Below are 25,107 nucleotides of genomic sequence, written 5' to 3'. Positions count from 1 at the left end.
CTTGTCTTAACCATATACTGGATAGGTATTATACACCCCACTCCTCCCACTGAGGCAAATCCTGCCATTGTCTGTGCAGACAGACATTCATGGTGTTCTTTGGCACCTGTGCCTTTGTACACCAGTGGCAGTGATGAGAGGTAATTGTCCTCTTGTAAGAAGCAACAAAGTCTACATTATAGGGTCAAGACAGGAGAGTGCAATTCAAGGTTTTTATACTATGCTTTGCTTTTCTTCCACCTGCTGATTCCTTTCCTGTTCACTTCCTTTTCATTTGTTGGTAAGATTTAATACAAAACACAAAGCAAAACGAAAACACAGTCATTTGGTTAGCGTTTTAAAACACACCCCATCCAAAACATGTTCTAAATTTATACTTACCCATTGTGTTTAAATGTGATGCCCAGGGGGTCTTTTACAAACTGCATATAAGAAGCTGGGAGGGAGGACCTGTTTAATTATAGCCATATACCTTGTGTGTCACAGCACAGATGCCAAAGGGCACCTTGGTATTTGACGCTCTGTCAAAGAAAGCAGCCTGGTAATCCTTACACTTGTAATTTCGCCCGCTGGTTTATTTTTCCTGTTCTCCACAAACCGCAAGTGACTTTTTATCCAAGACTGTTTTAAATTTGTTGATTTTAATCATATAAAAGTACCCTAAAGTCACATTTTAACATTGTAACATTAAAGTAAATAATAACACACATTCATAAGAGCCTGTGTTTATTCTAACGTTTTATACTTTCAGTTGCAGCATATATTTCAGATTTATGCACTGTTGTTGGAGTGACTGTCACTATGGGTAGTGTTGCTATAATAATAATAAGAAAAAGACTGAGGAATATTTTATTTATCCCAAATGTCAGGTAATTACTATGTTACAGCAGACAGAACATAAAAGCAAGGTAGCTCAGAACAAACACCGCGGGAGGAGCTCAGTTAAAAGAAAACGGAAAAAAAAACGACGAGCTCAATGAGCTCAGATTCTAAATGGCATATAATAAGGAGCTTTAATTTAAAATTCATGCAGATATTGCAGTATAAGTAAAGATCTTCTGTATCTGTTCTTGTGGAAGCAGAGCTCAAACAGAGACAGTATTCAGCAGCATGTCCACTGCGTGCTTCAGAGGGTCATCAGAATCCATTAAATATCCACATCCATTCACCACAGCCACAGTCACGTTGACGACCTCTACGTCAGCTGATGGAGGAATACAAACAGTGCGTCTATTCAAACCGGATTCAAACAGCAACAGCGATGACGAATTCCTCTCTTTGAGATGTATGGATGCTTTCCAGCAGCCATCAGTTCAATGTTCAGGCTAGAGAAATGTTCCTTCACAGCTACTGCAAACCCTCCACATTTCTACTTGCTTACACATTTCTTAATGTTGCTGTTTTTCAGTGATCATAATAAGCACTGGAATTACGCCAAACAAGAGGCGACTGTATTCTTAAGACATCAATATGCGATTTAGTGTTTTCTGCTTTGTATAGAAGAGCAACGTTTTGCTTTTTAAGATAAGTAACATTGTAAAAGTTGCAGGAGAAAGCAATGTGCAGGAGCCAAAATGCACAAAGTTAGTCCACTGTATTGCCAAATAGGTTGATAGAGCAAAAATAAATAAATAAATTGGCTGACTTCTACTGAAAATCTCTAATATATATAACTTTTTTATGTTTTGGGGGAAATGCCAAGTCATACTCCATGAAACAGATGAGCTGGCTGTTTGAAACAATGGTGAAGGACAAGCACCTGAAGCCTGTGATAACCACAACACAATTATCTCCGACTGCTACAGTATGACCCAGAGAAATCTGCATTAATTAAAGCACACACAACCAGCCTGTTAATCCCGTATGAAAGTGTCAGAGAGAAGAGACTTGTGTTTGTGAGGTGATTAACTCCGAACCGGAAAGATGCTGCGAACAGCACTATAGGCTCTAATGTCAGCGATGTTGCTGCTTGATGTTTAATGCCCTGATACTTAATCAGAGATTGATGTTTACCAGAGGGAGGAAATGTGCTGGATGTTGATGTCGAAGTTTTAGGTGTTATTAATGAGAAAAAGCCATGAAAAAAAGGGCCTTTCTTACCCTTCGCTCCCCCTCCCCCAAAAAGGTTAAGTGTTTCAGACAGGAAATCTGTAATTATCTGCTGAGCCTAAGCTTCAAGCAGCATCCTGTGAAGTTCCCTCAACCAAATCTCAAGGTGACTCCTCTCTGCAGAAGCACCAAGTTTTCTTTTGCTAAATTTACATTGATGTTCCGCTTCATAGCCACCACCCTGATACAATAAGCAAGGCAAACATTTCCCAATCTACTGCTCTTATCTTTTATTCTGCTATGTCTGCATGTAATCTTTCTATCATATTTAGTATTGTTGATGCATAATTAATTTTCATTTAAAGCAAATTCTTAATTTCTGATTATCTTTTAGAGATAGTCGGGTAAAAAAAATACCATTGTTGCCCTACAAAATTTATTTAGTCATCCAGCTCCTTTCATATACACTGCAATGCCTCTATGGATGGTTTTTTTTTTTTATGCTTACGTTTTTGTGTGTGCGTTTGTTGTCAGCTCATGAAAGCGTTCTATTTTTGTGGGACAGCCTGCTACAGCCTAAAAAAAATGTCTGCACAAAGCCTTGAAGTCAGTCACATGGAGCTGGTGAGTTGCTGCAGGAACATTGCCACCTCAATTATTTATCACTGAGTCTATTTTTTCACTTATTAAATTAATTAGTTAGGTAATTAAAAGTTACATGTTTTAATTAAATTGGCATTGAATTCTAACACAGGGCCCCTACCTGGAAAGAAAGGCATCGTGGGATGGAGTTCATCAGCTTGAATGAGCTTGAGCTTAAATTCATTCCCATTTGGGAAGATGTGGATAAGTTAAAAAAAAAAAAATTATCTGTTTCATGCTCTGTAACCATTTCAGTCACTGTCTTTGTGAACAGCATTTGGAGATAGTAGCACAGTGCATTGTCTTACAAATGCTAAGAGCAATGAGTGAAGCTGAAGAAAAAAGGGTTTAAAGTTTGAAAGATTTCGCAGAAAACTTCATGCCATAGATGTTCTGGTTGTGGACTTTAAAGGGGAGAGAACAGCATACGTTATTTCAACTGTTACATACATAAATACACGTGTTAAAGGCAGTTTATTCAAAAGAAATCACTTTTAACAAGAGCTAGAGGGTACCCCTTACCTAGGGACAAGCTCAAGGGCTGAAAAATGAATGCCAAAACCTGCAGTTCCTCTAATAGCCATTTGACGCTGGCTCTAAAAGCAGTTAATCTCTATCCGGTTGTTAAGTGATGACGTGACGAATCCTACTTCTGGGCCTAAATATGTTTAATATGGCTTTTGTGTTGTTAACATGTTTAATGTTATGTATTTTCTTCTATTTAATCTCAAAAAGCTCCTAAAACAGTCAGTGATCACTGTTGACCTCCCTCAGCTTTCATTACCGCTAATCATTTATTTAAGCTCAGTTTTTAAAACCTTAGGATGTAACTACAGCCCAGCCCATGCAGCAGTATATGAGTGACTAACCTCGTATTGTGGATGGATTATCTCAGTTGTTCTCCTGTCTGAAGTTTGGTCCTTTTACAGCATCCTGCCATGCGATTACATTTGTTCCTGACCACCGAGAACACTCACGTTAACTTTTATCGAGTGGAAAAAAAGTTAGCTTGTTTATATTATGCTAACATAGCTGTGTCGCTAGTGGTCACGTAGCACATCATTATATACCAGCTAGCCAAACTTCAGTAACCCTACAAACGTCACTGCTGTTTAGTTTTCTGTCTTCATTTATGTTGGAAGTGATAGCAGAGCTGTACGTTTTAATTTGTTTCCAAAACCCCGCAGTCAGGACATGCTATATTGTATTTCGATAGAAGCTAGCGAGCTAACTTCCTGCTAACTTCTATCTCCGTTAAATGTCATAAATTCCGTTTTCATGGATGCCTGGATGTTAAACTCAATTGTTACACCTGGTAGAGCAGAACACTGATCATTTTATTAAAGATGAAAGACTTTAGACAGTTTTTCAACTCTCAATAATGCCATAGTGATCGTTTGAGTTTAGGCCCAGACACGGCTAGTGACGTCAGACTTAACGACCGGATAGTTTATAGCCTGGTTTTGGCTTCTGTTAATAGATGTCCCTTTATAATAACTCTAATTGGGGTGATGTGTTTGTTTTTTTTTAATCTACTTAGAATTAATCAATTAATTAGGAGCAGGGGCCAGTTTTGGAAGCTACCATGTTGCCCCACCATCTGGAATACAGTGTAGAGATGGACATAAGCCTATTGTATGCATGTGGCTAGAGACCGTCCACGTACACCAAAGGCAGAGAAGAGAACTCCTAGTTGTTTCTGTGCACCTTCACACTCAAGATATAAAGGATCCTTGCTGTGTTTTCTCATCTGAGTAAGTTTCCCCTTCACCAAAGAAACAAAAATATGATGGAAAGAGACACTATGACCAACATCTAGATAAAACATCTCCTCAGCCTCATCTCCTAAATTGAAGTCAGGGGTCCAACATACAAAAGTGTGCATGAACATGCTTATTGGCCCAATTACTTATTGTCAATAGATTAGCCATGCAACCTTCCCATGGCCTGACAGCTGACAACAAGCTGGCTAAAAAGCAGTGGGTTATAAGCTTGAGTGTCCTAAAAGTCCCTAATCAATTATCTCTAATAAACAGTAATCTTCAAACCATATGAGAGTTTATTCACTAAGTGTCCAAGTCCAACAATGTAAGTAATTGACTAATGCCAACCGCAGCTAACACAAGCTAACAGCCGCTAAAGAAACAGCCACACTTGCCAACAGAAAAGTTCAAGATATGTCAACTCACCTCAGTATTGCTGTCATTGGAAAGAAGTGAACTTCACTGACTCACTGCCTCCTGTCATAAAGATTTAGAGTAAATAGACTTGTTAGCTGAGGTAGACAGCAGACTGACTGCTGACACTCACTACAGATGAACAGCAGCAGAGTTGTTTGTCCTACCGCAGTCGCCATAGCTACAGTTGTGCACTTGAATTGGTAAGATTTTACACATTGTAACTTTATATTGATCTCTTAACTGTGTGTGTGTTGTTGGTTCCTTAGTGAGAATTTTTAATGGGATATTTGACTAATACTACAATAATACTACTCTGTGCTGTATGATCATTCCAGAAGTTTGTGCTCAAGTTTTAGTGAGTAAACCTATGGGATTTTAGCATTCTTTTTGTAGCACTAATTAGCCAACAAGTGTGTGTGTGTGTGTGTGTGTGTGTGTGTGATGCACTCTACTTTATGGATATGTAACCAACCTTGATATAGTTAGCCATGTCTAAAATAAAAACAATGTCACATGGCTCCAAAAAAAGCCAACATGTCAGTAGCCAAAAATCTAATAGTTATGTTTCAAAATGTAAATCCAAGACCAGTAGTTCATGTCATGGTGGTAATGTATATATTTATTACATACATAGTAAAAAAAAAAAAAAAAGCACAGAGATAAAACACATAGAGCAACTCCATCCATCCATCGACCCATTCGCTTCCGCTTATCCTTTTCAGGGTCATGGGGGTCACTGCAGCCTATCCCAGCTGTCATAGGGCAAGAGGCGGGGTACACCCTGGACAAGTCGCCAGTCTGTCGCATGGCTAACACACAGAGACAGACAACCATTCACAACGGGCAATTTGCATTGATCAATCCCAATGATCGCGAAGACCAAATAGCTAAAATGTTATATATATATATATATATATATATATATATATATATATATTAACTAGAATTAGAGATAGAGTTAGTGTTGGGTCCTCACCAAGGTTATTATCGTTAACGAAAACTAACGAAATAACGAAAACTAGAAGTGAAAAAACATTTTCGTTAACGGAAATAAAAATAAACACAAAAAAAGGAAAACTAACTAAAACTCGAATGAGTGTTCACAAAAGTAACTAAAATTAACTGAATTTATAGCAAAAATGTGTTTAGTTTTCGTTGATGTGTGCGTGTCATACAAGAGTCAAGGGTGAAAATGAAGTTTAGTTTCCAGGTTTTTTTCTTGCTGTGTCTCATTATGCCAGCAGGTGGCAAGTACGTTAGTCGAGTCGTCTGTGTTGCTGCTCCATCCACGCGCAGAATCGTGTCAGGAAAAGTCGGAAGAAAGCGCCAGAGTCCAATTTGGGATTACTTTGAATATGACTGTGTTTTGGATAAAGCAAGTGTCTTGTAGTGGAAAGAGACAAATTATGAGGGACATTTCTAAAGGGAAAAAAATCCCACAAACCTTAAAGTGTACTTGAAAAGCTCACACAAGAAGGCTAACCTAGCTTACCTTGAGAAGGTAAGGGAGGATGCCCAACCCTCATCCCCAGAAAACAGAAGCTAACCCCAGGCAAGGCAGCGTGATGCATCCCGAGACAACAGGACGGGGATATCTACACAACTGTGTGAGTCAATTACCTTCAAAAAGTTTATCAATTCACTTGAACCACAATTACGAACACCCGGTGCTGCAAGAGTTAATAGTCTCATTGGGGCCAAGATATAGGTTTTATAGTTGCCTGGTATCAATGGTTGTTCATCTGCCTTTATTTATTTATTTATTTAAAGAACCCATAGGTGGGAATGTGAGTTGTCTGTCTCTGCGTGTTAGCCCTGCGACAGACAGGCGACCTGTCCAGGGTGCAGTATGGTAGCTGGAATAGCAACATACCCAAGGATGAGCAGAATGACTGATATGATGAAACTGGGATTTTGTTACACTTAATTATTGCAAACACAACTAAAACTATAACTGAAACTAATCAAAACTAAACTGAAACTAAGGATTTTCAAAAAAATAAAAACTAAACTAAACTAGCAAACAATTGGTAAAAACTAATTAAAACGATATAAAATTGAAAATCTGAAGTCAAAACTAAATAAAGATAAAAACTAAACTAAACTAGCAAACAATTGGTAAAAACTAATTAAAACGATACAAAATTGAAAATCTGAAGTCAAAACTAAATAAAAATAAAAACTAATGAAAATTGCAAAACTATTAAAACCCTGGTCTTCACGAATGATGACGAGGGTTATGCCATTAGCTTGTCCTAGGTCACAGTTTCCTTCCACATAAAGCTTTGCAAAAATTGCATAAAAAGTGCTTGCAGGAACAAAAACACAATATTCCAGAAACAGGCTTTGCTGATCCAATCAGCTGTTCATAACACTTCCTACATTGAAATAGACGTCAGTGCGAACTATCGCATGTCCGCCATTACCTCCCCGAAACCGGAAGTGACGTCATTTTCGCGGGAAAAAGAAGTTTTTTACTTGTAGGCCTTCTAAGCCTTTACTGGTGTTTTTAAAAGTCATGTTTGACTTTATGCTTTTCTGAATAGTTTCTAGGATGTTTAGATTTCAAATTGCACTGCTTTAAATAATTTATTTTTATGCACGTGCTGTTTTCTCTGCAAATTTGCATTATAGGATTGTTTTTCGTTTTTTCTGCAGTATATAAAAATTGGTGTATCTCAAAAATAAAACTATGAAGACACTCAAAATAAATTTCCTGTTGTTGTAAACAATTTTTTGCAACTTTTTTGTATTTAAAGTTTTGAGGGATAAACCTCTTAAATTTCTCTAAGTAGAAATATATGTAAAAAAAAAAAAAAAAAAAAGCAAAAATGATTTTCAAATTTTTTGTAGTTTATTGCACTTTTTTGCAATTTATGTAGTTACTATGGACTTAATGCATACATATTATTAAAATTGGGGCTATAATGGTTGTATTGATGTATAGCAACTTGAAATGCTCCCAAAAATGGCACTACAGCATGTAAAAATATAAAGTAGGCTCTGGCGGACTTGGTTCTATGGTAGGTCTTAAAGAGTTAATAATTGTCATTTAACATGGCAAGTTTATAAACAAGCTGAGTTATGGTTGAAGATTTAGCCACTGCCTTAATTGTTTAGTAAAGCAAACTCGCTAACTAAAATAATTCATTATCAGAAGTGAAAAGTAAAGAAACACAAAGGCGGACAGCTCTACATAAAGGGTTTGAAGTTTGAGGTGCTTAGTGATACTGCACAACTGGTGTCTGAGCTGCAAAACCTTCCTTTTAATCATTGTTAGGCTTGCTGCAGCTAATCATCACAAAACAAACAACAACAAATCATTTAGATGTGCTTCTAAAATTTTCATGGGTCTGCAAACTAATTGTATTTTTTTCTCGAGCCCCATTTGTATAAAGAACCTCCCATTAAATGAGATATTTGTTAAATAATCCAAAATATACAGTTTAAGGGTAGTTTACTCCCAATGAAATCAAAAGAATTCTGCTAGAGACCAACTGTTTTTAGGTGGTTGGCTTAAAGAGTACTCCATGATGATTTAAGATAAGCTGCTGTCTTATTTTTGTGGTCTAACAAACTGTTATGTGGATTTCCCCCCCACTCCACCCAAAAGTCACATGCTTCTGCGGTATCTTTTCTACTTTAGGGAGGTAAGATGTCAGCAACAGTAGTTATTCTGTCTTGGCAGCGCAGATTAAAAGTGAGTGGGTAAAAAGGTTCACAGACAAATACAGAGAAATGTTTGGAATTCGTTTCCTTTGTTCAGCTGTGCAAAGGATTTAGCTTTCGGTTGGTGAAACATTGCTGAGAAGAGCTGTTTATATAGTTGGTCTGTGCGGTCATCGCTACACGTCTACGCTGAGAACTATGTTGACACAACAGTTGAGATCGCACACATACTGTGTGACAAACTACCACAAGATGAGGGAAGCCATCATCTAAGGCATAATGCTTGTGCTATCACTGGGTATTCATTTTAAGACATGAAAGCCTGAGCTTGAGATGTATCGGCAACCAGCGTTAGTGCACTCTTACCAAGTCATTGTGATGTGAACAAAGAAAATGGAGCTAGTGGAACAAGAAAAATGTGTACAGGAAAGAACAAAAGAGACAAGTTAATGGAAACAAGATGGAACACTTTTTTTTTTCTTCACTTAATTAGTGTTTTGAGGAATAGTAGCAGCACAACGAACAATGCGTTTTTTTCGAGAGTTTTATTTTAAACCTTGAGTAATTATAGCAAACGTGAACACACTCCAGTTACATAGATAATTACCTGTAAACACATCATTAAGTCCTTTATATCTCCAGTCAGGGTAGTTTGCCACTTCCTGCACCACGTGTAATGACAGCATTTTGTTGTTTGGGGTAATTTTCTACATTTCTGAGTTAAGGCGCTCTATGTCTCAATTATTTACCTTTAATTAATTGCAAAAAATATTTTATATTAAGGCTTTGTGAACTGTGTGCCGACCTTTAATGTGGGAATTAGGTTATGTGGGAAAAATAAACAGCAGAGGGAGGCATAATGTAGTTAGTTTACTTTTAACCATATTACATGTTACGTAAGAATTTTGCTGGTTGCTGGAACCTGACAAACGAAACCCTTTGCCTGCCCCGCCTCAAAGCCTATTTGATTTGGTCCGCTTTAAGAAAGGGCATGTCAGAAAGATAAATTATACCCAAGCATGCTTTGTTTCTTAATGTAGAAATTAAATTCAGCTTTTAAATGTATAAATTAAATGGTTGTGAAATAGCATGAGGTGGAGCCCGGAGCACTACGGGCTCCTGTTTCTGCTTTGCTAAATGACTGCATGGATGGAATTACTCTTGTGCAGAGCTATAGATTTTTTTTCCACGAGGTCTTCATCATGCATGTCATGATATATATCTGACTTACAGTCACCGACCAACCATAACTTACCAGAAGTGAGGTACGTCCACCTGTGGCAGTGGAACAATAACAGTAACCATGCAACTGAGCGTGAGCATCCTTTGCTGGATTTTTATCTGATGGTTACACTGAATGCTCCTTGATCCAGATGGTGGCCTTTATTTTTTCTTCTTCGTCTCTGATGAACAAAACCTTTTCCTCAGTAGCGCAGAACCTGTTGACTTATTTGTCTTTTGTCCCCATTTCCTCATTAGTGACGCCTTATGAGTTTAAAATCTGTTAAATTCAAAATCATCGAACTGTAATCACCGGTACGCAGATATGCTCCATAATAACAGATATATCGCTTACAGATAAACGCCCCAAGTGGATTCACATGGCTAAAGCTTACTCAACTAGTGGTTACCTTTTGAACCAGCCCTACTGCCTTGGATAATTACGTTCTGTTTCTCAGGCTATTATTCATCAGTTAAAGGTCAAGAGCATTGTTTGCAACACAAACTGCGCCTTGCATTGTATGGGCCAGCACACAGTCTTCCAGTTGCTTAGTCGCTTTTGATATGCATGTGAATGTCAAATTAGAGAACTAAGCCCTAACAGGCAGCCATTACTGCAAGTGAGGAGCCTTTATGTAAACCTGAGGTCTAATCACTTATTCAATCACTAAGCATTGTCCCTGCTCCCCTCCACCCTGCCACCACTACTCCCTCTAAAAAGCGTCTGATTTTCATTTTCTAAAACCATGGATACACTTGAATAAAATATATATTTCTGCCCAAAGCCAGGGCCTAATTGGTTATCTGAAGTACTAGGCTGGCTGTTTTAATTAAACGCGAATCCATTGTCATGTTAACTAGTTAATTAAGTGAGACAAAGATGATCTCTAAGAACTTTCTCTTATCAGAGGAGATACTCTGGGTTTTGCTAACAAGTATACAAAATGTTCAGTACACTGGTGATTATGGCAGCGTCTCCCAATCAGCAAGATGCTGAAAACACAACAGAAACCCAAAGTCGGATCTGCGACGCTCATCTCCAAACTGTCGCCAAGAAGGACAAGGTGGCACCGAGCCAGAATGGCAGAACGCGGATCAGACGTTCCTCTGTTGCACGAGCAAGGGAAAGCACCCGAAACTGATGTTTTAGCTTAGAGTAAGATCAGGTGCTGCTTCACGTGCTCACTAAAACATCTATTTTAAGGCCATCACACACACTGCTATCTATATACAGAGAGCAGGTTTTTAACCCTCTCGAGGCAGGCGTTGCCGATTTGCAACAGTTAAAAACTAACAACCTGATTACCCCACATACATATTTTATGAGTTTTTTTTACTCAGAAGTACCACTGCAGGACTTGGTTGTGCATTAGCAATAAAAAGTTTAATTTGAGCCTGAGAGGGTTAAAAGACAATGCGTCTTTATACATATTCACAAAAAGGGAAAAAAAAACTTCTCCGTTATTTAGGCTGATGATATGTATTCATAAATAAACCCCAGCTGGATGCATATCTTTCTAAAGGAGGGTCGTTGTTTTTTTTGGTTTGTTTTGAAGTGGATGCTCCTACTGCAGTGTTTTGCTATTTAAATATGCTCTGCACTTCACCGTCAAGATCCATCAAAGAAACAATGAGGAAGTGTACATTCATAAAGTTCCAATAATGTTTTGTAATGGAACATTACACTGTAATGAACAACCAAAAATGGTTCTTTATGGAGCCACTAAAGTGCTGTGAACCAGAGAAACGCAGCTCCTGCCATGTGCTATATTACTAATAGATCTGCTGACTGCAGTCACAGTCAGAACCATTAAGGATTTTAAATTGTTCGCTCAGAATGTAAAGAGTCTGTAATGCACAATTTTGTTCAACTCTGAAGAGGCGTCTTCCTAAGAGTAGTGGGTAACTATTATCCTGCAGATCACCTGCCCCTGGAGAGGTGAGAGTCCTTTCACCTTGCACCTGCTGGCGTTTGGCACCACACGCCTCACACATTCCATCTCTGCATCTGGACTCCACCAGATGTTCTTGAATAATTTCTCATACAGGTGAAAGTTCCTTCCTTTCGCAGCTGAACCTCAGCTTCTTCTGCCTCTTTCTTCCAATTCGGGTACACCGAGACCTGCTCATGCAATTTCCCCTCTGATATATATATATATATATGTATTTTGCACTTGAAAGCCTTCGCTCCAATGAGGGGCGGTGAAAAGTTCGAGGGAGGGACGCTAGAAAAGCCTCCCTTTTTTCCCCACTCATTTCATTTGTCGCCATGCTGAAAAATAAGACTTTAACCTGATCCTGAAGGGTAGCATGCCTTAGATGCATCACAATGTCCAAAAAGCAGATGGCAGTCTAGCAGGGCAACAATTCTTTCTCTCAAAAGCTGAATAATACATGCACATCTTGCTGTGATCCAGCGAATTCGATAGCCTATAGAAAAGGATTGCTCTCAACGTAAACCATTTTGCTAGAGGCTGTGTGCCTTCCTCAGGTCCGTTCTCCCATAAATAATTTGACTTCAACCTTCACATGCATAAAAATTGCAACTTGTTGGTTATGAAAGAGAACAGTGAGGATGCACTTTGAATGCCAATGTGGCGATGAATAAACAATGGCTCGCTGCTCCAGGAGCAATGCAGAGCTGCCAGGAGACATTGCCTAGAGTCCGCAGGCTCTCTTAATGGTTTTTGCCAAACACCGAGCCTTTCAGTCAGCTGTGAATGGGAGGCTGTTTTGATCTGGTGGGGAACACTTTAATAATTTCTAACAATGCAACAATTCCCCAGACACTTTGGACAACCTTGGCTGATTCCCTCTGATTATTCTACTGCCCTCAACTCTCTTTAAACCGTGGCTTAAATGGGCTTTCTGTGGCTACAAGCTTAAGGTATATAAGTATAGCATCACACTCGCTTTTAAAGCTCGTCTTCTACAGCTAATTTCGCTACTACAGCTAACTGGAAGAGCATATCTTTGTCAATAAATGAGCTCTTTACACATTTCTACATCACATCCAGGTATTTTTCTTTAATAACCTGCACAGAAATTCAAAAGCAATACAAGCAATAAAATAGTCAGGATCCTCTGCAGTGTTTCTGAGCAGATATGAGATGTCTGAGAAGCAAATCAAAGTCTGTGATCTCCCCTGAATGCAGTAGGAGCTTATGTTGTTTCTGCAGTGCTGCAGTGCCACCTGGTGGTGAGCACACGCCACTGTTAAAACTGCTCCAAGCTCTGGGACTTTCAGCCTGAGGGTCAGAATAAGAATGCTGGAATAAATACATATTTATTTAAATAACTGCATTATTTATTCACAGCATTTTAGAAATCGATTTATAACATCACATTTCTTGATTTCTTCACATCTCAGATCTTTAAAAAAAGTAGATAGTTAGTAGACTCTTTGACTAACGACGCTTCATAATGTATTTCCATAATGCCTGCTTAACTGGACAGAAAAGCTTTGAAATTCCCCAGTTTGCTTGAGAACACTATTGACACAAAATGTTGTTTTGACTATTATACCTGGTGGGATGAAGTGTCATGCTTCATAGTCTATTAGCTCAAATCCTGGAATGTTTTTTTTTTTTTTTTAGTGCTCCAGTAGTTTCTTTCTCCAAACCCCAGCCTGCTGATTCATAACGGAATCAGCCTAAATTCCTGGGAAACTGACTTTACACATAAAATGTCAATTTGCAAGTCACTTAAATGTTGTAAACCTTTTATGACTCAGCAAAATCTTGTAAATGGCACCAAAATCAGACTTGGCTTTTAGTGAAAAACTAAAAGTATGAAAACAAGAAAAACAAAAAGGTCAGGAAGTGTTTAGTTAGAAAGACGTGAGCTTACCAGACCTCTGTAGCCTCACCCTCCTAGTGGATGCATTGTAGAGAAACACCTGTTACACTGGTGCACATCTACACATTTTGTTTTAGACTGTTTTTTTTAGTGTTTGCCTGTCTCTTAGAAACAAAAACATAAGTGCCAAGTATGAACCGTAGGCCAATTTAGACCTCAGAAGCAATTTCTAAGGTAACAATTAGTGGTAATAATTTACAAAAAGGCATATCTCGTAGCAAGCAGAATTGTTTTTCCAAGACTGTAGAGACCCCTATAAATTAATTAGTTTAGATGAAAGCCATTAAAGTGTGTTCTTTGACAGCACTGCGGCCTATTGTTGCATTGTGGGTAATGTAGGTGCCATGTATCGATAAATAGCACGAAGAAAGTAATATCTCTGGTTACTAAGCATCCATTTTTAGACGTTAACACTAACGAGTAAGGGCTGAAGGTAAAGTAAAGCAAAAAGATGCATATACAGTATCTTAAGTCATGTCCTCTAAATATATCCATGAAATAAGAGTTTGACGCACTGTAATCATTGATAATATATCTTTATTTTTTTTCTTTACTCTCACTAAAATAACTCAATTAACATGTCTTAACAGAATATCCTCGTCTACATTAAGAATTTAAAAGAGCATCTTTAAATGAATAAAACATGTAAAACACCACACTGTTAAAAGTTCCCCATGAAGAGCGAAGAAACCAAAGCACGATGCCGCACAAAATACACTTTCGCCGAAGCGCATGAGCTGACTCGCATGTACATCTCAAGCATATTTTGCCGCGGTGCGTTCGACCTTAACGAAAGAAAAAGAGAATGCGAGATCGAAAATCGTAGCACTCATTGTCATTTTGCAATACACAATGTGTGATAAAGAAAAAGCGCAAAGTTAGAAAGCATGAGGTTATCTTCCGTTTCACCGACCCTCCCAAAAAGTGCTAATTTGGAATTTAAAACAAAGATTGTGAGCGAGCCGTTTCTTACAGGAAAAAATAGATACGCTATATCAAGAGGCTTCATGTATACCACGTTAAGACAATGTGTTTCGTACACAGTTATCCTTAAAAGTGCTTGTTGAAGTCTGAGCAGACCAGAATAAAAAACAAATGTACAGTACATTGGCCACATGTTAGATGTGTGTTATTTATAGAAATATACGTTTAAAATGACTGTTATTTTATACACATTCTAAACTTTAAAATCATATTCATAAAACCAGTTAATTTACCTTGTCATCCCTTGTTGTGTTGCTTAGACATTAAATAAAATCTCTTCTTTTTTTAAACACATTTTCTTCTCGTCATGCGTCTTAGTGTTTACACTCTTTTCGTTCAATGCAACGCCTGCATACGATTCATTTGTTGCCTTCCAGCTTCCCTGGAAGCCACTGGAAAAATATGAAACTTCCACTAACGCTGGCAGTACGATCCCCAGCAGCAGCCTCACTTCACACTTTTTGTAGCAGCTCCTGAAGGTTAAAATAAACACACTTTCAAAGCAACAGTCTGTTGGTCTGGCTGAGGATAAAGTGCTGTTCTCCTTTGGCCCCAATGTGGAATCAGATAAAAAAAACAAAAAAACAAAACAGTGGTCAGAATCACTCGTAGACCCTGGCTTCTGATCTCAGAGCAGCGTGATAAAAAGCCTCATGACCCAGAGCCTGGGACAACAGTCTGTGCCCGCGGGGCGACATGCAGCCCTGGCCAGGCAGATATCCCGCCACGGCTTTAACGGATCTTGTGGGTTTAGGCCTGGGTGCTGCGTAATACCCCTCCATGTGGTCATATTGTGTGGGCCTGACTTTAGTGCTCTGAGTCCTTCTGTTGGAAAAGGATCCCAGATGTTCGGGATCCATTTGGGATTTGGCGTGGTAATGGTAGTAGTGACGGTTTTCTCTGGTGCTCTGCGACCTCCCGGGTCTCCTGAGGATGCTGGGTTTCACCATACCAGAGTAGCTGTTGACAGCGTTGGTCGTCATTAACCGATCCTGGTCATGACCTCGCGTATGGCTTCTGTCGTTGTGCTCGACGGTCTTAAAGTTAGGACAGCCTCTTTCCGGGAGCGAGGGGACTTTGCGAAGCGGTGGCTGCTGAGAGGAACGCTCTTTGATGTGAATCCGCCTGGAAGGCCCCGAGTCCGCGCTTGAGCGGTGAACGCGCTGCCGCCTGGTGACCTCGGGGTCTACCGCTTGGGACCTCTGGGAAGTCGGGGATGTAAGGATAACATTTTGTCTTTCCATCTTGTCAGCGGAAAGGAGGCAGGCATTTCCAGGGTCTGACTTGCTTCTCGTGTGTGCGATGTCTCTACTTCTTGTGTCAGCAGGCGAGATGGGACTCTCACAAGGAGACGCAGCTGGATATGTGTTTTTGTGTCTGGATTTACTCTCCTGCACGACTGGTTGATATAAGACTCTTTCAAAAACTTCGGCGTCTCTCGCCTCATAAACAACAGTGTCCCTGCTTTCTATGAAAAGCTCTCTGTTCACAGGGGGGACGCGCTGAGGAGAGTAGTTGTAGTAATCTGATTGTCCGCTTTCTCTTGTGGAACGCACGGTGTAAGACTTACTGTGTCGGATGCCGCTTTGCCGGCAGGGCTCTGCGTAATAGCGAGAGCCATCTGCAGGGTTCACATTTGAATAGGGGCTGTAGTGGTAGTCAGCGTGTGTGTTCTCGAACTGCGGCCGCACAGGGTGAAGACCGGTCTGAATCAGCCTCTGATAAGGTGCTTCCTGGCCCGCTGTCTGCTCGACATAAAACATGGTGTCAGGGGGCAGGACTTCTGTCTCTGCCAACTCGTAGTGACTAATCTGAGGGGCATGGAAGGAGCGAGCCCTCCGGATGGCCGGGTGGCCGACTACTCTATCATCTGACCTCTGCCACTGGCCTTGTTGCCTGTGGCAACCACTGATAAGGTGCTCATCTCTATGGTATCGTCTGTACTGAGGTGACAAAGGGTGCCTTAAACCTAAACTGCTGTAGCGGCCTTCGGAGGACTGCCTGTACAAGCCTTTTGGCCCAGAAAGGTGAAGCGGCAGAGCATCAGGCCGAGGGCAGTGAGGTGCAGGCATTCGTGCTGCCTGAACTGGTCGGTGATGCTGATGATGATGATGATGATAATGTTGATTACCGTAGACATCCTCAAGCATGCCAAGCGGCGTCTCCTCTTCTGGGCTGTAATGATGCGTTAAGGAGGGCTGTAACGGACGCGGAAACACCTCCTCGACGGATGCGGGCATGGAGGTCTCTGCCAGAACGGAGCGGAAATTAAAAACGTTTATCGAGTCCGGGTTGACGTATCCAGGAGATGCCGATGGGCTCTGAGGCGAGTAGACGGGCTGAGTGGGTGTTGAAACTCCAACACTCTGATAGGTGTGCTCTGTTCGCGTGACATCGCTAAGCTCTTTTTTCTCTCTGCAGTCCCTCCTCTCAGCGCTGCCTTCGTCCAAGCTCCCTGACCCGAGCGGACTGACATTGGGAGTGAAATTGCACATGCTTTCCTGTCCGTCGGTGACCTGTAGCGACTCTGAGCAGAGGTGCGGAGGCAGGAAATGAAGAGGATGAGAGTAGCAGTGGGTCTCCGCGGGGCTGTGCACCGATGTTTGCCACTGGGAAGCAGGGGAGACGTTAGAGCCGCTGTACTCCTGGGGATACGCTTTGAGATCAAGGACTGATGGCCGTGGTGGTCTGTCCTGGACGTGAGATGCTTCCGGTCTGTGAAGCGGATGCACAGGGACATTGCTTCTTCTTTGGGAGCCGCTGCTGGCCTTTTGGGCGGTTTCAGCCAGAGCCAGAGCCAACTTGCGTGCGGCACTCGTCAAGGGAGGGTGAGGAGGGAGAACAGAGACTGAACTCATAAGTCTATCTGTTCCTGGGGAGGGATAAGACAAACAACGCTACAGTATGACAGGACAAACAAAGCTATGGTAAGACGTGATGGGACAAGACACAAAAGCTTTCATAAGAAACTAAGAAAGGCATTCTTATTTAAATAACCACTAACTTTACAGTATAAATCAAGTATGCAACGTGAAAGAGCAATGGCACTAACCTGGATCGGACATGTTCTGTGCAGACGGAGTGAGGTCTGTCACAGCTGATGCCTGGCTCGCTGTACTGAGTGGGCTGCAGTGTTGATAGGATGCTTTGGGCCCTTTTCCATCCGCCAGTGGAGCGTCACTGTTATCCGCTGGGGTAGAAGAAACCCTCTGAGGTGGCAGAGACATGGATGCAGACTGAACATCTGCTTGCGTCTTAAATGATTTCTTCCTGAGTTTAGGGGAGAGCTGCTTGTAGCTAACCTTCCTCGCACCTTTACTGAGCACTGGACTAATGTCTGGAGACTGTAGGCGGGCCAGGTTGTTGTTAGGAGAAGAGATGAGCTCTGATTCACTAGAACAACCGACGTTCTTCCTCCACTTGTTTGCATCTTTACCGTGTTGTGGTCCAGGGGTTGCTGAAGGTGGGCTGCACTGAAAAGACATGGGGTCAAAGTCTAACGTAGAGATGCCTGCAGCCGGTGGAGAAAGGTCGAGGTCGTCCTCCTGGTGCGGAGGTGAAATGCCTGCTGCAGCACTGACACGATCTGCACCAGCGTGACTCTCGTGTGGCAGTTTTGTTTTGCGGTCGCGTTTACTGCCGCCGTTGTGGAGGTCGTCTTTACTGTCGGGAGACATGGCCTCGGTAGTTGAACGAGGTCTGAGAGGACGGTAACTTGGAGGCTCCCCTGGGATGGAATAAAATCATACTCATATTTATACTGATTATTTAGTAGCACGTTGTATAAAAATATTATAAACCATTGGCAGCATGTTTGAAGTGTGGAAAATAGACAATATTAAACATTAATTACCTTGTAAATTTTGCAAAGAGGTGAGAGATTCTTCACTTTTGGTAGAGCGCAAAGTGCCACTATCTCCTCTTCCCCCTGCGAACATTTGATCAAATTAATATTCCTAATAAATGAATCAGCATCTCTAATAAATACATCAATCAGTACAAGAAAGCAATAAATTAAAATGCAAAAAAAGAAGCAATGAAGATTTGGGGTACAGAAGCTGCATGTTTTCTGGCTGCGCAACAGCAGCAGTGACAGACCTGGCAGTGCAATGCTCTTTATCTCGTTAGGCTCACTGGGGTGTCGCTTCAGTTTACGTTTGGACACAGAATGGGATTTTCCCAGGTGGAAAAAAGAGAGCCAGTTCCCCACTGGAGACTTCTTAGCCTTAGCAGGAGGCCGCTTGCTGCTGCAACACAGAAACGCATCATTTTCAATACCGGCGCTTGTTTCTAAAAGTACAAGAAGAAGAAATAACTGCTGAGAACAAAAACAAGACATAAGTAGTTACTATTTTTTCATTGTATGATGCGATTAATTATCTAGTCTATCTTATCGAGTGTTAGCGATGACTCACGATCAGAGATGGGCAGTAACGCGTTACTTGTAACGCGTTACTTGAATTACTTTTTTCAAGTAACGAGTAAAGTAAGGGATTACTATTGCAAAAACGGTAATTAGATTACCGTTACTTTCCCGTAGGAACGCTGCGTTACTGCGTTACTAAAACCGTGATTTTCTTGCGAGAGTGTCTCATGACAGTGACGTAAGCAAGTGCGACGTCTGTGACAACAGCTGTGTGCAGATCAACAATGGATCATATATCGAGTGCGGGAGAGAGTATGAGCGTGCAGCGTTTAAAGCATGGAAGTACTGACCTTACTTTGAGTTTGATTCCGTAAAAAGTGACAAAAACATTAGTGTCCGCTGTGCGTGGGAAGAAAACTTATTTTTACAGCGAAAAAAACCCCTAAACTTCCGAGCAAGCACCAAGTAGCTACGACGTAATGAGAAACTCACAGAGAAACTGCGGTATCCTTCCACTGACCGCTGCGGCACACCTGCACCAGGATAAACCTCCGCCTACTCTACTCCTGCTTTACAGGTGAAAATAGAGCAAAAGGACCGCTAGTCTTTGACTTTATTTATTTTCTGCTGTGTTTTACTTGCATCTGAAAGAGTGAGTGTAAACACTATATATATATATATATATATTTATTATGTGCTGGAATGTGCAGAAAATAGGTTTAAATGTTAAACTAATTTCTTCCAGTCAGAGAATGTTGCATATAATTAAAATTTTGCTTCATGCATAAAGTTAAAAGATTAAAACTAATAAAACAAGTTTTAAAAAGAGACTTTTCCATTTGATTACATTTTGTATGATGGATAATGCAGAAAAAGTAGAATTGGGCTGAAAGATCTATCGCTTTATCACCTATTCAGGTTGTAAATCATGTTTTTAAAAAGTAACTAAGTAACTAAGTAATTAATTACTTTTGAAAATAAGTAATCAGTAAAGTAACGGGATTACTTTTTTGGGGAAGTAATCAGTAATTAATTACTGATTACTTTTTTCAAGTAACTTGACCAACACTGCTCACGATCAATCACAAATCGCATGATATTGTGAAGTATGACAAGAGAGTGACAAGTTTTCTTGTCATTGGCTGTATAACACAAACGTATTAGAATTCAAACCCATTCAAAACTCAAAGAGGATCCTGCCACAGCCATAAACGGCATGATCATCATGTCATAGAGTGGACCGGATTAGCACAATGATGATAGGAAACCCCCGACCAGTAATACGAGCACCGACTCAGCGATCATGACCAATAGGAGCATGTTCATCACCATCTAACAGGATACACGTGGCAAAGTGAAAGTTGGAACTCTCCTGTCATTTGTTTTTTCAGCTTTTTTCATGTTGTTCAACCATGTTTATTATCATGGAGGATCTCATGTTAATGACTTGAATGACTAAATTGTTTGAACTGATTCTTCAGCACATCAGGAGCAAGAATTTGTAAGTGGTGTGCATGAAGGTCACACTGTGAAAATGGAAAAACCTTGTAAGTGACCTTATCCACACATTTTCTTTTTATGTGTTACAATTTGTATTCAGCCAAATTGTTGTAAAACTTGAGTGATCATCGTTAAGTGCGATTAAACTGTGACCAATACTGTAAACGGACTGACAGATGACGGATGCCTCATCATGGCTCATCGGTCATCTGATTGGACTAAAAAAAAAAAAAATGAAAAAAAGAGAAAATACAAAATTTCCAAAAGTGAACTTGACATTTTCAGATATTTGTTTTGGCCGATTATTCATCTCATGGCATCTAATTAAAGAATAATTTAGTTAGAAAGTTTGCAGCTTTGCTTTGTAAATGACTTTTAATTAAGTGCCAAATATGCTGCTCATCCATTAACCGTTATCAATAAACAGATCAGATCGGGTGTGACAGCGCGTGAGTCGCGGTTCGAGAAGCAGAAGGATTCACATATATCACAGAAGGCGGCCATATACCCACCTCTCTATCGGAAGCTCGATGACTGTGTGGAACTTGCCGAGGAGAGCTCCTGGTCCCTCTCCGACCTCGATGTAGTCACTGTGGGTGAGGCAGGGGGTGGTAGCCGGGGAGCCCAGATGTACCTGTGTGCGAGCCTGAGCTTCCTCTATAGACAGTAACTTAGTGGATGGGGAGCAGACCATCAGGGACTTTGGTCTGGATAAGGTGTTGTTACCTAAAGTTGAAATGTTCAGTGTGTTAGAGATGCATACAGGGTATATATGTATACAAGAACTTTTATAATCCTTGACTGGGAAACAGTTAAAAAAAACACTTACCAGTACTTTCCCTTATGATCGAATTAAGTTTGGGGCTGAAGAGAGCCTCAGTATTATTGAGGATGAATTCCACCACCACCGACTGGATACGCACCTCCATGAACGCGGCCGTGCCGCTAAAGCAGGCCGACTCGATCTGTCTGGACCTGAAACACAGCAAAGCACAGCGCAACCCATTTCACAGCAGCTCTGTACCACTGAGACATGCCCCAGTTCACCGTCACAGAAAGGCTAGAACGAAACAGCAAAGCTAATGCTGCGACGCTATGATAGTCACCTGAGGAGGTTAGGTGCCCAGACGATAGCTAGGTTTTTTGTGTGCATGTTAGTGATGGAGCTGAAGGTGGCGAGTTGGGAGAGGTGCCTCATGAGGAACTCCAGTGTCCTGCAGAAAAAAAGTACATTTTTCTTTTTAGACTTTAAAATTGACAACTTTAGATTATTGTATCTGCTCAAACCCAACACAGTTATCCTTCCTATTACCAATAAAAAGATTTGAAACTGGCAGGATCAGTTTTTCGCATCTCAAGCTAAATAAAATAACTTTAAATTGCTGTATTTGGTGAATATGAGAGACATTTTTGTAACTGAGATATAGGCTTGTGTAGGAAAACGGGATCTCACGGCTCCCACAAACCAAATCGGACTCTCGGCAGGGTCCGACATGCTGTTTACAAAATCCCATTTCTACTTCACACCACCAGGGTGCAGCAGCAGCGAGCTTGAAAGCTGACCTGTAATGTGGAGGAGGCAGCTGCTGGATGACATTGTGGATTTTGACCAGCCTCTCCTCATCTGTGGCTGCAGACACAGCCTCCTGTAAAAAGACAGAGGATAAAGCGCGCATGACTTCCGAGACCGTTAATCACAGCCGAGGGAGTTTCCTCAACACCCCCGCTCTCGTTTTCCCCCTTTTTTGTTAAATATTCAAAGCAGCCACTGTTTTGTCTCGCTTAATCTGCTATTCGGGTTTTAACATGCACAACCCCCGCTGTTCCTAGAAAGCTCAGCGTGATGCACTGACCCCATTTTGAGCGGCACTTCAAAATGAGCAGAAATTTGGAAATGATTTCCTCTGTTCTTTTGTCACCACTGAATAACTAGAAATATGTTCCTCGCAGCTTTTTTTTGCCCTACTTGTAATACTTGACACTGTTGCAATACCAGCTTCCTTTCTGATATCTATTCCCAGCGTAAACCCGCGCTGCGGTCCTTACTGAGAATCTGTCGTAGAGCTGGTAGGTGAGAAGAGGGTTGGGCAGCTCCCTGAAGTACAGTTTGCAGAGAGAGCCCACTGAGTGGATATCCTGTGTGTAGACGTCTCTGCTCAGGTCTGGGATCTGTTCAGAGTCAAACTCATGCCTACACAGAGCCCAAAATAAAGAGAAAAAGAACAGTGTGGGAGTCATCCTACTGCCCGTCTGTCAATATATGAGAAAAACAAACAACAAAAACAGGACTATAAGCTCCTTTTGAGGCAGAAATCATTAATTTACCACATGATAACGTATGCCTTTTATTACTATTTCAGTGTCTTTGTTTAAAAAAAAAACTTTATTCTTGCATCTAATGCAGGAAATCTATTAATAAGCTTGCTGATTATTATCAGAAAATCGTCGACTGCTTTTTTATCTCCTGTGTTTTCATGAATGTTGAAAGACTATTTCATGTGGCGACAGTCAGTTATTTTAAGTGAGAAAAGACGTTTTGATTGGCTGTTAAACACCATCAGGTTCTGTGCCTAATTTATGTACTGATGGGGGACTGTTTCACAAATTCCTCCTGGCAAGCATAAAATAGATGAGAAGACCATTACAGCCGTTCAGAGCTGCGCAGCTTGAAACAAATTGTGTTTGATGGATTCCAAGAGAAGCAGCTCAAAAAGAAAACAATATTTAATGAATCTCAGTATAATTCCAATTACTTATCATAATTCATTCACCAAAAAAGCTTTTGAAAGAAAAACGAAAGACACTGAAACCCCAGAGGGAACTCAGACTAGAGGGAATATTTTAGAAAGTAGAAGCTAGTTTTGGAATTTGGTCCTTCCTGAGAATCCTCAGGAATTGTTTAGTGTTATATTTTGATTTTGCAGGCACAAACCTCAGTTTCTGAATGTTGGAAGAGATCCCTGAGAGCCTGTAGATCCCATCCACGACTCCGTGTTTCTCTATGAAGTCTGCACAACTCTTAACAACCTGGGGCACTGCAATAGACAAAAGATGGTCAGCGACATGCTTCATTCCTTAAGTTGTCTATGCATTACCACATAAGAACAAAACCCCCCAAAACTCATTGTTCCTCTGACTAACAAATGGACTCTCCTCTCAAGCAGCCTGCCGTAGATCTTACAGAGGAGGCTGAAGAGTGTGATCCCCATGAAGCTGGAACACATTCTCCGGTCCACCTTCTTAAAAAGAGAAACCACTACCACAGTCTGCCAGTCCAGAGACATTGTCCTCAAGTTCAGTGCTTTGCTGCAAAAGCATGCCCACTAACACAGCCCTGAAACATCCGGTTACTTAAGAAATTCGAGAAGAATCTCATCCACCCCAGGAGCCAGGCCATCAGTGATGGGCAAGTCTCTGATTCTTCTATGGAAGCCGTGCTACTGGGATCTAGCCATTCCAGTACACTACACTTACTGTAGACCAGTGGTTCCCAAACTTTTTTTGCTGGGCCCCCCTTGTTTTACAAGAAAAATGTTCGCGCCCCCCCTCGCACACACGAACACATCCTCCAACCACACAGACCCATATTTTGCTCCATTGCGTTTATTTTACACCTCAAACATTTAGTAAACAATTAAGCAAATACAAGTAATCTGCAATAAATTACAGGTAGTAAGGAAATAAACTACTAACTCTTTTACGCTACGTCCACACCTACACGGGTATTTTTGAACACGCAGCTGTTTCGTCCACGTAAACGGCGTTTCGAATCACCGAGAACGGAGATTTTTTAAAACTCCTTTTTTGTGGTTAGGTGTGGACGAGGAATACAGAGTTCGTCATGCAACGTCAAAGGTATGTGCCTTTTTTCACGTCACGCTGTGTGCACGTTATTGTTTACATGAGATGAATTGCAGAATGGCAGATAGAGACGAAATACTGTTAATCTGACTATCTGCAGGTTTTACACGCTTACATATACACGCAGTTACTGTCCCTCCATTTAGAAAGGCAGAGGCGTCACGGTGTAATTATTTTACATGTAGTTGTTTTTTTTCCTGTGTAATAATATTCAACATTGCTATCAATACATTTTTCAAAAAATCCCTCTGCAAAATGGGTTCAAAAACATAAACAACTGTTGGATGCTGTTTGTCCGTGATTTGAACCGGGGAACAAATTGTGGCAGGAACGACCTGATGTTATTTGTATCCCGCTGTAACTTTACTGTATAAAGAGCTAACATTTCCAAAATGTCAGGAGTAGTTAGTCATTACAACAAGTGTTTGTGAACTACAAATCAAGAATGTGGAATACTGTTTGTCCGTGATTTAAACAGCCCAGCGCTGCTCCCAACGAAGGGAAAACCAATCCTGCAGGGAGACCTACCTTGGCACTTGTGCAGGTGAAACCAAAGGGAAGATATGCTTCACCATATTTTTCTAGTCTTTGGCTTAGAATGAAGTTGGTTTGGAAACATATTCAGCTATGCTTCATTTCCTGCTTTGCGTTTGCGTGGGCGCCCGTGCTAGCAGTGTCCAAGCGTTGTTGTCTTGGTTTTTTTTTCCCTTTTCATGCCGCGCCCCCCCTGCAATGGCTCTGCGCCCCCCCTAGGGGGCGGGCCCCACACTTTGGGGA

At 41.0% G+C, this 25,107-nt stretch overlaps 1 protein-coding gene across 3 annotated transcripts in view; it reads right to left on the bottom strand.

Moving 5' to 3' along the window:
• Nucleotides 1-7,478: 7,478 nt before the first annotated feature.
• The window catches only part of arhgap32a (Rho GTPase activating protein 32a), a 37,076-nt gene continuing 19,447 nt past the window's right edge, over nt 7,479-25,107 (bottom strand). For 2 of the 3 annotated variants that reach the window (XM_085131309.1, XM_085131311.1), the window contains 10 exons: nt 23,402-23,504; nt 22,516-22,660; nt 22,033-22,115; nt 21,576-21,683; nt 21,299-21,444; nt 20,982-21,195; nt 18,702-18,850; nt 18,457-18,531; nt 17,656-18,330; nt 7,479-17,475 (listed from right to left, as the gene is read on the bottom strand). In XM_085131309.1, coding sequence (XP_084987435.1) covers nt 15,206-17,475; nt 17,656-18,330; nt 18,457-18,531; nt 18,702-18,850; nt 20,982-21,195; nt 21,299-21,444; nt 21,576-21,683; nt 22,033-22,115; nt 22,516-22,660; nt 23,402-23,504 — 3,968 coding nt within the window. In that variant the 3' untranslated portion in view covers nt 7,479-15,205. The remainder of the gene's footprint in view (nt 17,476-17,655; nt 18,331-18,456; nt 18,532-18,701; nt 18,851-20,981; nt 21,196-21,298; nt 21,445-21,575; nt 21,684-22,032; nt 22,116-22,515; nt 22,661-23,401; nt 23,505-25,107) is intronic. The other variant, XM_085131310.1, reaches the window with a different exon arrangement.

This window comes from Neolamprologus multifasciatus, chromosome 14, assembly GCF_963576455.1.
Source record: "Neolamprologus multifasciatus chromosome 14, fNeoMul1.2, whole genome shotgun sequence".
Lineage (NCBI taxonomy): Eukaryota > Metazoa > Chordata > Actinopteri > Cichliformes > Cichlidae > Neolamprologus > Neolamprologus multifasciatus.
This window is presented reverse-complemented; position numbering and strand designations above follow the sequence as displayed.